Source organism: Rhamphochromis longiceps, linkage group LG15 (assembly GCF_057381845.1).
Source record: "Rhamphochromis longiceps isolate RC_006_pf linkage group LG15, R_longiceps_female_GT1.1, whole genome shotgun sequence".
NCBI lineage: Eukaryota > Metazoa > Chordata > Actinopteri > Cichliformes > Cichlidae > Rhamphochromis > Rhamphochromis longiceps.
This window is the reverse complement of record NC_140571.1, coordinates 7,909,715-7,928,424: the sequence shown is the minus strand read 5'-3', so window position 1 is coordinate 7,928,424 and position 18,710 is coordinate 7,909,715. Positions and strand designations below refer to the sequence as shown.

General features: G+C 40.2%; 1 protein-coding gene across 2 annotated transcripts in view; it reads right to left on the bottom strand.

The window, feature by feature from the left end:
- The window catches only part of nbas (NBAS subunit of NRZ tethering complex), a 181,506-nt gene that overhangs the window by 136,764 nt on the left and 26,032 nt on the right, over positions 1 to 18,710 (bottom strand). For both annotated transcript variants that reach the window (XR_014907717.1, XM_085383241.1), the window contains exons 16-23: positions 15,412 to 15,537; positions 14,596 to 14,747; positions 14,357 to 14,494; positions 8,942 to 9,020; positions 7,088 to 7,192; positions 6,553 to 6,689; positions 3,281 to 3,367; positions 2,027 to 2,180 (exon numbers count right to left, since the gene is read on the bottom strand). Coding sequence is in view for 1 of the 2 variants with exons in the window: in XM_085383241.1 (XP_085239367.1) it covers positions 2,027 to 2,180; positions 3,281 to 3,367; positions 6,553 to 6,689; positions 7,088 to 7,192; positions 8,942 to 9,020; positions 14,357 to 14,494; positions 14,596 to 14,747; positions 15,412 to 15,537 (978 nt within the window). In the remaining variant the exon portion in view is untranslated. The remainder of the gene's footprint in view (positions 1 to 2,026; positions 2,181 to 3,280; positions 3,368 to 6,552; positions 6,690 to 7,087; positions 7,193 to 8,941; positions 9,021 to 14,356; positions 14,495 to 14,595; positions 14,748 to 15,411; positions 15,538 to 18,710) is intronic.

Below are 18,710 nucleotides of genomic sequence, written 5' to 3'. Positions count from 1 at the left end.
TAGAGCAAATGAAGATGAGGTCTAATTAAAAATGAACAAGGGAGAGAATGAAAGAGGGAATTGGTGTGATTCCTTGAGACTAACAAAGGCCTCCTTTTACACATGCACTCGAATCTCTCCCTTTCCTTCTCTCTTGAGTGGATGATGAAAGGCACGATTCCCCAGTTGTCTTCAAAAATGAGCAATGGACCCCAAAATCTCTATTTCGCCAGCCTCTTTACAGCAAGTGGAAGGGATAAAACGGAGAAATGAAGGGGAAAGATATGACTGCACCCTAGTTAGTCCTTTCACAAAGACAAAGAGAGTGCTGTGACAGCCTTGATCCATCACTCTGATGGAGGTAAAAAGGGGACGGAGCTGCAGCGTGGATAGTGTGGGTGGAGAGATCGGGCTGCTCTAGCGTTTACGTCCCATTACTCCACTAAACAAGTCCTATCAAGTCTTATTTTTCACTTGCAGCATCAGAACGCGGATGACATAAGCCTCGGGTTCTCTTCATTAGAAGTCCATATGGCAAATATGATAATAACTGTCACAGATCAGATCAAAGTGACCTTGACTGATGGAGACAGGCAACATACCCTCTGCAGTCTGCAGTCGTTATATTTTTCTGCCCTCATCATCTAAAAGAAGTGTGCGAAACCAATTGTCTTTTCAATAGCCAGATGTCTATTAATTCCTTTCTGCCGCTGCCCAGCTGTAAGATCCAATCGAGCAGAAGGAACGTTAACAGTCTACGTAAAAGGTTTCCCCTAACAGAAGAACTATGACCAGTTGGAAATGATTTGCATCGGTAATAAGGGATGAACAAACTAATTGAAAAGTTGCGAGGTCACCTGATCATTTTAGTCTCTAAAACAGCTTGAATGCTTGAGCGTTGAGGTTGAAATTACAAATAAAGGCTTTGTAAGGCCATGAGAGGTCAGCGGGAAAACATTTATTGCTATTACAGTCTGCAAGGTCAGGTAAAAGTTCTGCTGTCACAGGAAGGGTAAGATGCAATCTTTCATTAAATTTTGCTTCCAGGTCAAAGTAAGAAATTCTTGTAATGTTTTAAAGTGCTCTGGAGCAACAGTTCTTGGCATTTTTTTTTTTTTTTACTGATTTTCAATCCAGTCCTTGTACTCGACTATTTTCAGAAGAATGTTTTTGTCTGTTAAGCCACTGAACACTGACCTTTGAATCGTTCAACCATAAAAAAGACACCTAGATCAAGCAATGAATGTTGTGTCTACACATAACAGACAACTTTGTATATATACAAAAATTGTATTATTAGGCATATTTTGACTAGTGGAAAGAAAGAATTGTATGACAGCAAGAGGTCTAATGGAGTGTTAAATACAAATTTTAAATTTTTGGTTCAAATCATTAACACTATGTACAGAGGAGGTCAGGAGTGAGGTACAGTCAGTGTCTAAGACCATCTCTAAAACACGATGGAGGCTCTATCAATGTTTGGCGCTGCATTTCAACCAGTGGTGTTGGAGATCTTGTCAAATGATGTAGTTAACTACCATCAGATTTTCCTTTTGTTCCACCATACAATACCATCTAGAAAGCATTAACAATGGATTCATTTTTCAGCATGACAATGAACACAAATACACTCCCAATCCAGTAAAGCATATGTGGATAGAAAAACATAAAAAGGAATGTTAACAGTCACGGATTGGCCTCCTCAGAGCTCGGACCTCAACATCATTTCGACAGAGAACAAAAGGCAGCCAACATCCAAAGAAGATTTTTGAATGTTCAAGAAGCCTGGGGAATTATTCCTGAAGACTACTTAGTAAAAGAAATTAAAAGAAAGCTTGCTGAAGGCAGTGCAGGCTATGCTGAAGAAAAATTGGTAAGAATACCAAATATTGACTTTCAGGCTCATTAGAATTGTTGAAACTCTGGTTTTGCCAAATTTCCTAGAAAAATGTGAAAGAAACGAGGGGTGGCTCAACACTTTTGCATAGTAAAATAAACATATAGTGACTGACTGTAAGCTACAAGCGGATACACAGAATGTTTGTACCTGTCTGGAGCAAGAGTCGATATCCTGGGCTCTGCTAATGTACCAATCAGTAAGCAGCTCTTTGGAGGGCGTGGCTGTGCGGAATCTCAGCAGGTCTGAGGCTTCGTCATACAGGAAACTGTCATCGTCAAACAAATTCTGCTCCAGCACCGCTCTTAAAAAGAAAAAGACATGGATGAAGAGTTGCGCTCCCTTGCATTTTCACTTTATTCCTTTAATGATTTTTAGCTAATCAGCTAGAGCGGGAACAGTTAATGAGAGAAAAATGACTTTTATTAATTCATAATTATGTGTTTATCAAAAGAAAAAGAAAAAAATCTTACAAACAGATTAAAACAATGCACTGATACAATTATTTTTTATGGAGCCAAAAGTCAAAGCCTTACTCCTGTGCCATAAACCTATTTTGTTACCCAAAAACATAGCACAGAGAGGATCGTGCTGCTCTGAATAATTACAAAAGCAACTGATCCTCTGCTGAAAATGTTCCCCTAAAAATGTACAATTTATCTACTACCTACAGTGCCTGTTTGTTTGCTTCTTTTTTCTTCCTTTTTTAAATGAAAGTAACACATTTATGAACCAGATGCACAGGGAGGGATGCCAAAATATTAGTATTTAAAAGACAGTCTTAACATTGTAGGATTTTTGATAAGAAAAACACAGAATATCACCTGACTCAATGGTAAAGGAGTTGAGCAAAGAGAGGGGAGAGAGATAAGGAGGGAAACAGAGCTGGAAGAGCAGAGATATAACATAGCCACCAAAAAAAAACACTGCCTTAAACCTAGTTGCCAGGAATGTTGCTCCAATCACATTATCAAACATTCATCCTGTAATTTCTGGCCAAATATACCACAGTGTGCGACTGCTGTTATGACTCCCAACAGACGAGCAACAAAAAAAATAAAAAATAAAATTGTAAATGAAGCCCGGCCTCCCTACAGAAGCAGGCAAATGGCATAAATTGGCAGTGCAACAAGATTTGGTATTAGTTGGTTATGGCTGTGTTTAACATTTGGATAATAGGATGTCATGTGTTGTTTCACAAAATGATGCCAGCACAAGCATCTGGCCTGTTTGGAGCATGAATTTTAACAGTTCTACACTGCGAGGGGCTTTGTTATCCCGGACACGGGCTGAGTTAATTATGACGCGTTACGTCACATTTGTTTAACTGTTGGCTTTAATAATACTTTATGCACAGAGCTAGAAATCAGTACATTCGCCTCAGGGGTGATGTAACCTGTTTACCTGCACTCCTCTGCCTCACACCAGTCCATCTCTCTGTGTCTTTGCTCGTCCCACGGAATCAACACCAGCTCACCTCTGTCATCCAGACTGTAAATGAAAGAAAATGAAAAAAAGCAAGATATACGAGAGGACAGAAGGAGAAAGACAGCAAGAGAGAGGGGTCAGTTTTTAGGAAAAAGCACACCAATAGCAATACACCGCAACATGCGACATCTACCCACCCAGGCATAATGGGACCTTATAAATCAGCAAAGGCATTTACTGTCTCAAAGTAAACATAGCCATAAACTACAGCAAAACTAGAGAGCAAGCAACATATGGGAAATGGAAAGAGCAGAGTATAATAAGAAAAAGAAATGGGAGGAGGCAAAAAAACAAAATCACAACAATAAACAAGTCAAAGAACTTCTGAAGAGAGTCTGAATCGTGCCTCAGTTGTAAATAGCGGGGAGTTTTATTTTCTAAACGCCACGTTGGTCCCAAGCTTTACTTCTTCCTGGTCTCCTTGAGTGTGACAGGTCTAAAGAAGATAAATAGGGGACACGCAAAAAAAAGAAAGCCAAAGTGAAGAATGACTCTGTAGCTTCACGTGTCAGCGTTGACAGGACTCCGACGCTTGGACACAGACAACGTAACGACTCGAATGCTAAGACGCCGGGCTGAACAAAAGCAGTTTTGCTTTGGGTTTGTTTCTTTTTTCTTCTAGGATTAATGCATGGCTTCTTGTTATCTATTTGTTTGTGGACAGAAAAATATGTACTGTGGCTGTAAAACTCAAGGAGATAGCGTGGGCTACAAATCATCTACAGCTTTGGTGCAGTTAAAGGCCGAGCGTGCACACACGCTGCAGCAGTTTTCTAGCACGGTCATAAATTCTCTCCAATCACAAAATACATAAGAAGCAAGCAGCAGCTCTGATTTATGTCAACACTCCAAAGCAGGAGGGTTTTTCACCAACACTCCAGCGCCAGTTCATTGATTAAGCTTGGAACTTCAACACTAGGATAACAGAGATCGAGAAGTCCCGCATAAAATCAGCCTCATTCAGTGTGGGTTTTTTTTTTTTAATGACATTCCCTAACTCCCAGGTGCTCTTTCCTCATTAAAGACAGCGTAGTTAGAGAGTGGAAAGTAAATATCGGCGTGAGCGGCCAGATATCGATAGGAGGAATGAATTATTCTGTGCCTGCATCCCTGATCTACTTCGCATCAGAGAGGCAGGGGAGCAGGATTGAAAACAGGAGATGCAGAGCAAACCTGGGGGTGGAGTTTATTTTTGGTTTCCACAGAGATGACCCTTTGAAGCTACAGGCAAAGACTCCTTAAAAAAAAATACATTCAGTATTCTCCAAGTCTACAGGTCCCTTCACAGACCTAATCAATATTACAGGAGAGTATTACCTCCCCCCCCCCTTTCCAATGAAGCAAGTTCAGTATATAGGGAGTAAGCACCAGATGGCTTGAGCTGGCTCCGTCTGCTGCAGTGTGGAAGCGAGCGCTGTTGGAGCAGCATTTGGTGCTCACAAGCTGGGGAAAATAGGAAACTGCCCCACAGCGGCAGAGCCATGATGGATGCTCACTGCAGACCCACAAGCACCTGACCTCCATACAAACTCAGTCGCGGCTAATAAAAGGGAGCTGTGTTGTAGTGTGCGTATGTGGAAACTATATTAAAAATTATATCTATATCTGTAGGGGTTTTTTTTTTTAAGGTGATGAATTTGCCACCCTCAAATACATGGTTTCTTTATAAAGCAGTGGCAGAGAGAATATATCTGTAAAATCCTGTTTCTGCAAATGATATGCTCATTTTGAATGTAATGCCAGTTTCAAAAAGGGCGGGCCAGGACCATGTTTACAACAGCGTTGCATCACATTCCTTTAACACTGTGTTTGGCTGCTCAAAATTTATTTTCCTTGGTTCTTTTCCATTTCAAAATTTAAATCCAGTCACTGCTATTAGTGAAACATAAAGAGGTGAGGAATGATTTCTTCCCTCCAAAACAACCCTCCATCACTCCTCGCTCCTATTCAGCATTTCTCCAAGCCCAAAGCAAAAAAAAACAAAACAGGCAGTGTAGAGTGAAAACCAGGGGGAATAACACTGTAATAACAGACAATTGCATTTGTTCAAGCAAGTATCATTTGAAGGTGTTCGGCTTTGTTTGAATGTAAATTTAGAAGTAGCAATTAAGTCTCTCTCCTCTTATTTCATTGCTGTCTCTGCCAGCCCGTTAGCTGCGGCGCTGTGCGTACATGTGTGCAGTGACAGAATAAACTTGTGTATGTGTGTGCTTTTTAATGACGGCAAAAAGATTCCCACTGTGAGAATGTGAGAAAGACTCTTGAGTGCACGCTCTGACTGAGGTGCGATTCCAGTTTTAGGTCATTTTAATTTAAAATGTAGAGGGATGTGCGACTCTTGCATTCTACAAAGGTGTGACTGTGGATTCTCTGACATTAGAAAGGGTGCAAATCCCAGTGGCGGTATACTTTTCTTTTTTCTTTTTAAACAATGCAGTTTCTATATCGAGAGTGTGAATTGTTGTAAAAGGGGACTAAAGAATACATTTGGATTACTTCAACACCTTCGCTTCAGCGGTTTGGGAAACAGCAACTCGTGTCTCATCAGCAACAAGAAAATTAAACCACCGACTCCGAGCATATTGTTATAATCCACTCTTCTCCTGGGAAACCTTGAGTCCTGTCGTCCATGTGGATGCCACTTTAGCACACAACACAAAAGCCACGTAAATATTGTTACATGCAAAGTAAGGCACTCCCCATGCAAGACCCGTTTATTCCTTCAGTAAAAATGAAATCCTACTTTTGTTCTTTATGGAGACTATTTACCTGCATGCAAAGCTTGCACAAACATGACTCTTCAATACAACTCAGACATCACAGGGATTTTGGGTGCATTTCAGGTACCAAAAATCTTGTCCCTGCCTACAGATTATATTTGTTTTGCAGATATTTGGTTATGAAGCTCATATCGCTTTGAACCACACCAAGCTTCAAATGCATGTTCTAGCTTTCGGAGTAAACATGATTTTTCAATGAGTCGTTTCATTTGGTTCTCTCCGAGTCTCAGCAAAAGTCAACACAGAAAGGCTTCCTCCATTTACTCTTGCAGGACAAATAAATCAGACCATCTCAATGAGTTTTTCCCATCTATAATGCAAGAGTGCAGCGCTTGGTAAACCATTTGTGTCTGTATAAAGTAAATACACATGGACCTTCTTGTAAGTGCGTATTTGTGCACGTCTTACCAGGCTTCCGGCAGCAAGGTGGTATACTCGTGTGGAGAGGTGGTTTCCGGAAAGTTGTCAAGGATAGCTAGTCGATGTTGGAGGAGTTCTGCTCCGTGATATGTGAAAAGAATGTCAAGAGCCTGCACGTTGCTCTCCTGTGGCCAAAAAAATGTATGTTAGAAAATGCTTAATGTCAATTGGTGCCTCGATTTTACCCTCGTGTGTGTCTAAACGAGCTAACCAATGGTCAATGTCAATGGTCAATGGTCAATGGTAACTTTATTGTCCCTGATGGGAAATTGATTCGCAGTATGTCAAAACAAACAACAAACATACAACCAACACATCACGTACACTCATTAAAAAAATACTATAATATAATATAAGCCTGATAAAACAACCTAAATATTCCATCGAAAAATCGCAGGCTTGATCTAAAGTAGAGAATCAGTCACATCCCTAGCTCCAAACAAAGACGCATACAGTTAAAATGAAAAGATGCAAAGAGAGATAAATAGTGAGACATTCTGTAGGAGTGTGAGGCCAAGGTTACCCTGGCGTAGTTTCTTGCTGACAAAACAATGTTTTGACTTCGGAACTTCTTGAAGAAGTCTGCATCGTATTTGTCCTCCGCTGCATGAGGCCCGCCAAGTATTTCCTGGAAAGTATAAAGCAAGAGAGAAAGAAAGAGAAAATACTCAGAGAGAGAGACACACACACACACACACACACACACACACACACACACACACACACACACATACACACGCATACATTTACAGTTCATGAAAAGAAATTTGTGAGTCAGAGGGTTATCTTTCCAGAATAAATGTTATGAATGGAAAGGAATTCAGAGTAAAGATGCGAGGGAAAGTGCAAGTAGAAGATGTGACTGCCAATGAAGGCACTAAAGCAAAGCCAACAGAGATGCTATTTAATTTTTGTGGCTTACAGCTGTCTTGTCCTTTTAGTTGGAGTCATCTAAGTGCGTGTGTGTGTATGTGTGTGTGTGAGCATATGTCAGGATGGACCATTTGTTGTCCTGGAAAGAGGGATTTATGTGTATTTGTGGTTATAAAATCTCTGTAGTATCCATTATGCCAGAGCATGTGTGTGTGTCTGTCTTTGTGCAGAAGAGTGTGTGAGGCGTGTGTGTGTCTGATGGATAGCTTTTGAATGGGGTCCTATGCAGACAGAGCCAGCCCAAGTCTGGATGATAAAAACGCTAATATCATATTCATAGACAGCCAGAGAAAATGCATCGGGGCAAAAGGAATCTGACGAGTACTGCAGTTACCATGACAATGTCCGAATGAAGAGAGAAACGTCATTCTGTCTGAGTCGAATATCTAGCAGGATAAAATCTCATCTCTCGTGTATGGGAGCGAGTAGGGTCCTGTTCATCCGTGATAAGGGTCTGCATGTTAACATTACTCACTGTGAATCTGAAATCCACAGTTTTCAGTAGTTGCAAGTGTCTGCTTTAAGCACGTATCTATCCATCTATGTAGCGCTGAAGCAGTGATACTGGATTCCTATTAGTAGTGAAGTTAAAATAATACTTCTCAGTGTCACTGCTAGCTTTTTACCAGATCATGTATAAATTCTTCACATACTTAAAATGTCTTTCATGGACATAATTTCAATTTAAAAAAAATGGAGGTTAAGTATAAATAATCATAGATGGCAGATGAGAAAAGCCTATTAGTGTTGAACAGACTGCTCATTAAAGTCGAACGCATTAGTTTGCCAGTAGGAAAACAACTATGAAATAAAGACTACAATGAAAACAAAGTTTTTTCTTCATTAATATTAGATTCATTAAATAAACTCTACTTTAATACAAATGTAATAATAATTAATGGTTCCTCAAATGCAATCTCTTTCCTCTGAAGTCTCTCCTGAGTTTAGTTATCAAAACCCGTTAAGTCACTGCTCGCAGTAGTTTTAAATATGATGAAAAAAAAAAAAACCAGACTTTTTTCAATTAATGTTTTTTTGCATCACATTTAAATATTCTAGGAAGATGATATTGCATTGTTGATCCGCAGAGCCTCAATTTACTTAATTTCTTCATTACATGTAAATAAAATTAAAAGTGTTGGGGCTGAATATTGGAAATTCAATTAATGAGTTTCTTGTTCGGGAGAATATTATGCCCCAGCTAAACAACAGAATATTAAGCAACAGTTGAATAAGTTCACTGGGTCCAGCTCTCCCAAAAGGAATATTTACTGAGATTCTCTTTAGTCTTCAAACATGCATCAAGTTAATTACTCGACAGGCTGAAAAAGTAAACAGCAAAAGATTTGATAAGGATAACTGTGGTTAGTTGCAATCCTAATGAAATCCATTTACATGGGAAAATGTGGAGAGTTCATTAAGTCAAAGGGCTGATTGCTGTTACCTCGTACGTGGCGAGCCGGTCCAGGTAGGAGAGAAGCTTCAGTCTGCTCCGACACAGTTCCTTCTGCTCCAGAGTCAGCCTAAGCATGCAATCATATTTAAACACGCAAATCAGCACCATACCAGCACAAACAATTCAACACAATAATAATAATAATAATAATAATAATAATGGATACTTTATTGATCCCCATGGGGAAATTACTTGTTTTTCTCTGCATTTGACCCATTCACTCAGTGAAGCAGTGGGCAGCCCACTAAGCAGGCGCCCGGGGAATTGACATGAGACCTCCAACACAATGACTTTGACTACAGAAATTAACTGCAATCAAATCAAACGCCAAGCTCAGTCTGTCGTCTGCACTAACTCACACCCTAGCTTTAAATTAACTGTAAATTGACCTTACACAGTAAGCCCACGGGGACCTATATAATAAGGCTGGGGACTGGTGACTACAATACCATACCATGCCCTCTAAACCTAATCATTTTCCAACAGCAACAAATCAACTCCTTATGACCACAAGAGCCACTCATTCAGGTGTTATGTATAGGATGCAAGCCGTCAATGAGGTGAGCGATTGCCCAGTGAGAACCAAATCCATTTTCAATGTCATTTAATCACAACCATAAATAAAGAGGATGGCCACAAACACCAAGGCACTGTGCTATATAGGCTCTACCTAAAACTCAATCACTCAAGGTACAACCAAAAGAAAGAGAGTGCAAGGCTGAAAAAGGCTAGGAGTGGTCAGATGCACCCCCTCGGTTCAAACATACGGTAAAATAAAACATTTTTTAACCACATGCTCACACACCCTCCAAGTTCAATTCACAAAGAAACAATCCAACCAGGTGAAGCAGGGTGCAACCCCTCTTATAAACTTGACCTGGATCAACTGCGATGTGACCACAGGGGAGTTGACCTCTCCACTGCTGTCTTAATCCCAAATCCCTCATTACAGAGTGTGCTATCAGGTCTTATCGGGGTCCTCTACACAGACTAACAGAGATTAACACTGGCTCAACACACACTCTGGCACATCAAAGAGCGCCGGCTTAGTGCTAGTACTAGTGGTAATTACTGCCGTGCTTCGTTTCTTCAGAGCAACGTAAGAAAAGTGGAGATGGAGGAAGGAGAGCGGTGGCAAGCGAGGGAAGGAGGAGAGATGAGATGTTAGAAAGCAATTTTAGCCATCTGCTCTCCTGAGGTTTTGAATGATGGCTTAATGATAACTTCCAAGAAAGGCTCTGAAATCTAAAAGGAGGTGACAGGATATCTCTAACTTCATTTGGTTGAGAGGAGTTCTGACTAAGCTCTTCTATTACTCTGACATAGTTTATTAAATGACATGCAATAATACAGAATGTGTCAAAATGTACTGTTAGCCATGCTATAAGTGATAGAGTATGTTCTAAAGATATTACTGACCCTGTGGGCATCTTTGTTTTCTTTATTGAGCAGGTAGATATTATTTAAAGTAAAATGTCTCGGTAGCTACTTGATATCTTTTGGATCTCTTATCGTTTAACCTTTTCTATATACACAACATATATGCAACACTACTGAGACACTGGCACTCCAACAGGTCTCTGCTCATCTTTGAATAGTATTTAACCAATGTTATGCCAAAAATAAAAAAAACATGTCAAAGGATTAGACATCCACAGCCCATAAACCGTAAGGGAACTATCATGAAAACATTCGTAACAACAAATCTAATGAAACACTTAAATCACCTTCACCCAGATGAATACGCCCAGTTTGAAGATGTTAATAAAAGGAAAATTGGCTAAAGCTAATGTTATCCAAAGCTCAGAGCCAGCCACAAGACAGCAGCCTGAATTGAGCCTCTGTGAACAGTAAAAAAAGACTGAAGCAATTACAAGAGCAATTATGGCGACAAATCAAAAAGAGAAATTGGTCAATGCCCAGCTGCTGACATTGAACCTTTTCTAGAATGTTTAGAACAGGTGACATCCTAAATTTGCTGGGAAATGATGCAAGTACCTGGCATTTGCTTTTTCTTATACAAATCTGTTGCACCTGCTTTTGTTTGGTGAGGTAAAGTATATCAGGTAAAGGTGGATATGAGGAGCAGAACACTTTCTTTTCAGAGTTGTTTAAGAGATAGAAGATCATCCAAGTTACTGCAGTTTGGGGGGCATTGTAAAATGATTAATTTATTTCATTATGAAAATAAGATTTTTAAAAAATGATCAAATGCTGAAAAGTGATTAACTGGAAATGGAAGTAATATAAAATGAATATCAATCACCCTCGGTCTGGAGCTCCATGCAAGAGCAAGATGATGAGAAAGGTGGCGGATCAACCCAAAACTATACTGGTGGAGTTTGTTAATGACCTGAAGGCAGCCGGGACCACAGTCCAATGTACTGAAATACTGCAGCACCCACAAGGTCCCCCTGGCTCTTCTTAAGTTCGCCAGTGAACATCTAAATGATTCAGAGAAGGCTTGGGAGAAGGTGCTGTGGTCAGATGGAATAAGGAATAAGCTCCACCCACCATGTTTGGAGGATGAGAAATGATGAGTGAGACCCAAAAAACACGGTCACAGTCAAGCACGGAGTAGGAAACATGCTGCACATGCATGTATAGAAATAACTCCATAGTGCTGGTAGCAGCTTTAAGAAGCTGTAAGCATGCCGATGTCAGTACTGTAAAACGGTATCTATACGGACTTTATGTATATATCTTTTAATAAAATGTATAATTTTATAAATAATAATATTAATAATAATAACAATAATAAATACAGAATATAATTTCCAGTTTAAGACTGGTCATTGATTAAAAAACATTTTTTTAAGCAACACCATTGTGCAGTATTGCAGAAACAGCCACCAATATGGCTTAGACATGGCTGGATGTTTGATTCAGGTCAACATCTCTTGCTTTTAAATTGCTAATCTTACAGCTGAATTCCACTGAGATACAGCATAAACAGTGTGTGCTGTAATACACTGTTATACATACAAATGGACCCACCTGGCTATACACTAAAAAGGCAGCACAGTGCACAAGTCTTTATAAAGGTTTTTATGTGTTTTTAACAGATTGCCCTTATAATAAATAGCTCTTAAATAAAAAATAATAATAACTGCGGTAAACTAAGGTAAAGAGACTAACTGCTTCAAGATCTATGTGCACACATATATTTAATACATCTAGATGCTACAATAAAAGCATAAACAGCCTTCCACACAGACACAAGCACAGTCCAAAGCTGGAACAAATGAGAAAATTAGACTTCTGACTGAGGTCTGACTCTGACCTGATAAGAACATAAACACCTTGCAGCAGACAGTACTCTCTTCACACAATTTCCTCCCCCCTCTCTCTCTCTCTCTCTCTCTCTCTCTCACGCAGACAATACTCTCTTCACACAATTTCCTCCCCTCCCCCTCCCCCTCCCTCTCTCTCTCTCACGCAGACAATACTCTCTTCACACAATTTCCTCCCCTCCCCCTCCCCCTCCCTCTCTCTCTCTCACGCAGACAATACTCTCTTCACACAATTTCCTCCCCTCCCCCTCCCTCTCTCTCTCTCTCTCTCTCTCTCACGCAGACAATACTCTCTTCACACAATTTCCTCCCCCCCCTCCCTCCCTCTCCCCCTCTCTCTCTCTCTCTCCCCCTCTCCCCCTCCCTCCCTCTCTCCCCCTCCCTCTCTCTCTCTCTCTCTCTCTCTCTCTCTCTCTCTCACACACACACACACACACACACACACACAGCAGGATTAAAGATGCACTCTGAGTCACATTTACTAGTTAAATACAGTCCTTATCTACACATGCGTGTCACCCACACAAAATACGCACAGATGCAGTACTACTGTGAAGCAGCTGTGATCGATACTGAGCCATTTCTGTAATGGTGGTGTAGTTAAAAAGAAATTAAGAGAATTATTATCTGCCGCAGGCCTCAAGGCAACATGGGTAGATGCATTAGTGGGGGAACCCGAATGTGTTCACACACTCACACAAAAACACATTCTGGGGGCACGTGTGTGAGCTGCCTGGCAGACATTCTGCATCAAAGACAGATAAAGGAGAAAAACTGGTATATTTAAATAAGTTTATTCACCGAAGATTTAATGTAATGTTTTTTTTTAATGTTTGTACATTATCGATTTTTTTTTACTACCTCTTCTGTCCTCTTTCTTATCCTCCATCTTTTATTTAGCTGCAGTGGAGTGCAGTTCTCCAATAAAGCACAACAGTTTTATTACACAGTAAGATATAGATGACCAAATGGCCAAAGGGAGGGAAAAAAAAATGAACAGCGACGTGAAGGGCAGCTATTACAAAGGATTAACGACGTTTGTGCTCTTCCTCATTTAAAAGCCGTCAGGAGGCTCACTGCTTACTGTACGAACAAAAGAAAAAGCCCGATCCAGCTACAGAAGATTGAAATGTGCGCCTGCACAAAGCCTGTTTGCAAAAACATAGAACGGATATGAATTTAAATGTGCATCAAGCGCTTTAACTCATGCACCCAGCGCATCCTTTTTGTGGCTGGTCACTTCAGTAGTTGTGTGTAATTCAGCTTAAGAGTGTTTCTTGATACCTGGATGAGTGAATTTGTTTGCATGTGTGTTATGAGAGGTGATTAGTGATCACTAAAGGCTTTTTCATTAGTCTATCCCTGGGCACTTGAAAACAAAAGCATAAATTACCTCCAGCAGATTACCCACTAATCTCCACCAGTGCTTTTTCTCCGTCTCGCTCTCTCACTCTCTCTTTTCCTCAAACTCATTAACATCCCTGCCTTTATGATCCCCTCTCTGGTGTGAAACCCAGTCAAACAATCAGTGATAAATTTGGCAGCACTCTAACCCATTCATCCTCCTCCCAGTTTCCTGGTCTACACCTTAAATACTGAAATCACAATTTCTCAATTTTTCCCCACAAGCATTTGGAGTACAGTTAATATTTTAGCTGATACAGGTAATAACAATGACTTAATTTAATCTTTAGAAACAGTAAGTAACAACCTGCCAACAAGGTGACTCACACAGGTCAGCATCAGATTCCTCTCTAGAGAAATGAGTCCACCCACCCAGCAAATGCTTCTAAGAACAAAGCTGGTGTTTTAGCTCATTGTCTTCAAAGATCAGTAGAAAAATAATCTCAAAAACTCCCAATGGTTTAGTCAAAAAACAGTATCACACTATAAAATAAAAAGATTGTAATTAGCTTAAGTAACTAAGATACTAAAACAAGAGACGTGCTTGCCAGCTCGACTCTAAACTACCAGTTTAGCTGGAGGTTTAAATGAACCCTCTCTTACATTCTGTTTATTCGGAAAACTGCCAGCATTTCTGGTCTGCCCTGACAATTATGTGTCCATCTGCTGTTTGATTAAACAAGCGGCAGTCTGACTGGCTGTGTACCTGCTGAAGTCAACTTTGGCCAGCAGCTCTCGTCTCTTCTTGTTCTCCCTCTCCTTCTTCATCTCCAGCTCCTGCTCATCTGAAAGGATGTCTTCATAAGGGAGGTCATCGAGGTCGACGTCGCCTGGCATGATGAACCTGGGAGACGGCAAAGAAATGACAGAAAAAAGAAGCGCGGATAAACAAAATGAGACAAGCAGAGTAAGTCTATGGTGAGTGAAGAGAAGAGGTTTTTATACCTGCCCCCATCTTCCCCTTTTCCTATGGCTATCAGGGCTTCAAGGTCGGTTCCCTTCAGGCCATACTGCAGCAGCTCTTTAGCTGCATCAACATTCTCTGGGACGCGCTCCACACACTCATGCAGCACCCATGAGCGCTTGCGGATCTTGCTCTAGGTGGGATGCAGGAAACAGAAGAAGATGGAGTGAGTTCAGAAGAAATGATGGGATAAAATACGATACAGAAATAGGATGAGAGGGTGAAAAAATTTGCTATAAATTGGCAAAAATGATGCGTGAAATAGAGTATGGGGACTTGTGCTGCACTGTGGGGCGATCGTGGCTGTGGGGCGATCGTGGCTCAAGAGTTGGGAGTTCGCCTTGTAATCGGAAGGTTGCCGGTTCGAGCCCCGGCTTGGACAGTCTCGGTCGTTGTGTCCTTGGGCAAGACACTTCACCCATTGCCTACTGTTGGTGGTCAGAGGGCCTGGTGGCACCAGTGTCCGGCAGCCTCGGCTCTGTCAGTGCGCCCCAGGGTGGCTGTGGCTACAATGTAGCTTGCCATCACCAGTGTGTGAATGTGTGTGTGAATGGGTGGATGACTGGATGTGTAAAGCGCTTTGGGGTCCTTAGGGACTAGTAAAGCGCTATATAAATACAGGCCATTTACCATTTAAGTGTGTGCCTCTCCCACGCATTCACATAAATGCACTGAATTTTTCCCCCCTTGCCAACCAACAAAATATACTGTGATTAACACCAGAAATTCTGATACAATCCTTCGTCTCTCCTCCTCATTTCCTCACACGTATGTGTCTCCTTTGACTGATGTCTTACCAGATAATCTTGTATCGAGGCTATGCTGACGGTACTCTTCCGCCACTGTCTCTGGTAGACGAGGTCAGAGTCCAAACTGTATGCCTGGGCAAGAGACAGGGCTTCACCATACTCCTCATTGTCAATCTACGAGATAAACAAAAACACAATATGAGCTCTTTAATTATGAATGTTTCTTCCAGACAGTGGAACAGACAGCACTAAAACAAATCCATATCATCAGGAAAGACAAGCATTTCAACAATGATTTAGTAGGGATGATGATGAGTGTTTGTGAAATAAAAGGAAATAATGAGAAGCTAGTCCTGGAATTGGCCAAGCAGCACCTCTGACAAAGAGGAACTATGTGTTTCTAATGTAAAATTTGAATAAAAGCACCCAAAAACAAAGATCAATTAGTTTCATTTTCTGCTATATTCAATCCTGATCCCAGGGGTATCGAAATGATTCATGCTGTGGGTTCCTAAATCAATGTAATTAAATAGAAAACATTAAAGTATATGTTTCTACAAAATACCACTGCAAAAAAAAAGAAAGGGAAAAAAGATAGAGGGAGCATTGTCCACAGACATATTTTCCATTACACTGAAGGACAAGGATGTCAAGGTATTGAATAAATCTATGCCTACACCGCAGCCTTTTTGTATGCACACAGAATACCCAAAGACCGAATAGGAACAGCTGGAACATGCAGATTTCAATCAGTGTAGCAATGCGCAATGTGACACAGACTGAATTGGGTTTGCTAAAGAGGGAGAAGGAGAATGTCTGAAGGGAATTTCATGTCTGGGGATATCTGAAGAAAAAAAAAAATCAAATAGCCCGAGTTAGAAAACATAAAGGAGAAATCAGAAGCCGTTTAAAATGACACAAAGCATCAGCACCATCTTTCAAAAAAAAAAAAAAAAAAAAAAAAAAAGCCAAAATAGCTACACCACAATCACAACTGACCATCGGCACAGCGGATGCTTTAAAGTAGAGCCTGCCTGAGACAGGATTTTTAAAACTAATGCAGTATTTGGTGATCTAAATACTCCTTGATATTCAGATTTTTTTCCTTTCAGACTCCAAAAACATAAGCAGACGCTAACATTTGCTATGTGTCGTTACTTATTTTCAGTTTTACACTCACACACACTACCAGGCTGCTCAGATCACATGTTCATAACAGCCTCTGGTATTCTGCCCTCTGGTGGACAGACCTTGCAATGACAACTCTCGTAGCATGGTTGAAGGGTGTTTCTCTTCCTTTTTACTCTCCCTTTTTAAAAATGTTATGCGTCTTCCTTTACAATGTCACTGCCAATAGATTGTCACACAGCTGATAATATGACCTTGCCAATAAATTCATCAGACATTAGCTTCTATTTTACAACACATGCTAGTAAGTATTTTAAAGTGAAGCTCTACCCTTATTTAGTTTTATTTAGCATGCTAAAGCATATTACTTACCATGCAGAGGCTAGCTAAAAATCATATTCAGATTATGATGATATTAATCTAAAGCAGTGAACAAGTCAGACAAACTGATTCTGTGGAACATTTCTGCTTCCACATTAATAAATTTTAACAGCACAATCACGTATTTTAACTGTAACGGTCTTATGAGTTTTTATGAAAATGGACACATGCTACTGTCCCGTTCTATTTATTGTTGATGTTGTCATTATTAATAATATTTTATTGGCTAGGAATAAATGTCAGCACATTATAATAATAAAAGATTTTTTTTATCATATCAATGTCTCACAAAATCTTTCAGCCCAATATCAAAAGGATATTTTTTTGCAAGCCCACTCAATTTGTGCTTAAGTGCATATGTGGCAGAACACTGGCTGACAGACACACTGAGTATCCATCTCTTTTTCTGTGTAGGAGTACAAAGCAACACATTATCCAGACTGTGGTTCCTGGAGGGCAATAAGAACCCCACACAGTTAAACCTCACGTAGGAGGACATCAAAAATGTTTCCTTCTCTCTCTGGATTCAGCTAATAAAACTGTTAGCAGCTCTGCCAGTATTCTACTCATACAATCAGGGTTACGCCAACAAATGGATCATCAAACTCTTAAACACATGAACAGGCTGACTTGAGGAAATAACCTGGAATCACTTGTTCGAGTCTATTCACAGTCAATTGCAGCACAGACCTTGGCTGAGGTGAATCTCTGGGGAGAGATCGGGTCATTCTGGTTTCTGCGACTGAGTGAAAGCGTCTGCGTGTGTGTGTCTGTGTGTGCGTAGCTATTGAAATATCAAATTAAACTAAGCATATATAAGACAATTAAAACGCATGTAAAAAAATAAATAAATACCATATCCATGCACACATTAAACTCAATCATACACATAATAAATATTCACATATTTATTATACACATATATTTATTATATGTGTATGATTGTGTATGATGATTACTTATAGAGCTATATGTTGTACAAATTAAAACCAAACAAATAAAAAAAATGTAAAAAAAAATCAAACAGGAGAGCAGAAGCAGCAGCTGGGATGGTGCTGCTAGTACCAAGTGTTACAAAGAGATAATAATGATGTATTACTTTGTAACTCTCCACTGTTAGGATTGATGGTGATGACTAATGGCATCTAATGATGATGACAATGATGAAGAAGGCAGTGGATGATGGGTCATAAAAATGACTGATGAACCGTGCTCAAACTTGCGCCGGTTGAGAGCCGATACCACTCTCACTGGGCTTTATGATAAAGCATGTTGTTGTCTTTGCTGCAATTTGTAGCAACTAGCACCAACAGCCATATTTCTAATGCAGCAATTAGCATTTCAGAGAATCCCCTGTCTGAAAAATAGCGTTAAAGCAGGCTGAACATCTTGCTTGGTTTTCATTTCTCTTCAAAGGCACTTTGGAGCCGATCCAACAAAACAATAGCACTTCACTGAGCTGGCACAGGATTTATTTAGTCAGAAACCAATTTTGCAGATCAGCCCGTTACAATTCAGTCAATGGCCAAATGGATTCAGATGACGTTCTTCAGATGCTGCTAAATTAAGTAGCAAAAAATGTGTATACACACACACACACACACACACACACACGTAGGAAAATATTTAGTATACACATCCAGAAATGCATACACTATTATATATTGTACATATATTTATTAGTTTCAGGTTGGCCATTCTTGTATTTTGCTCGTTTGTGTTGTTGTGTTTGCACATCTCTGTTGCTTGTGGGGCTCGCACACAAGAATTTCACTCGCATGTGCTGTGCCAGTGTGCCTGCACATGTGATGTGACAATAAAAAGTGATTTGATTTGAT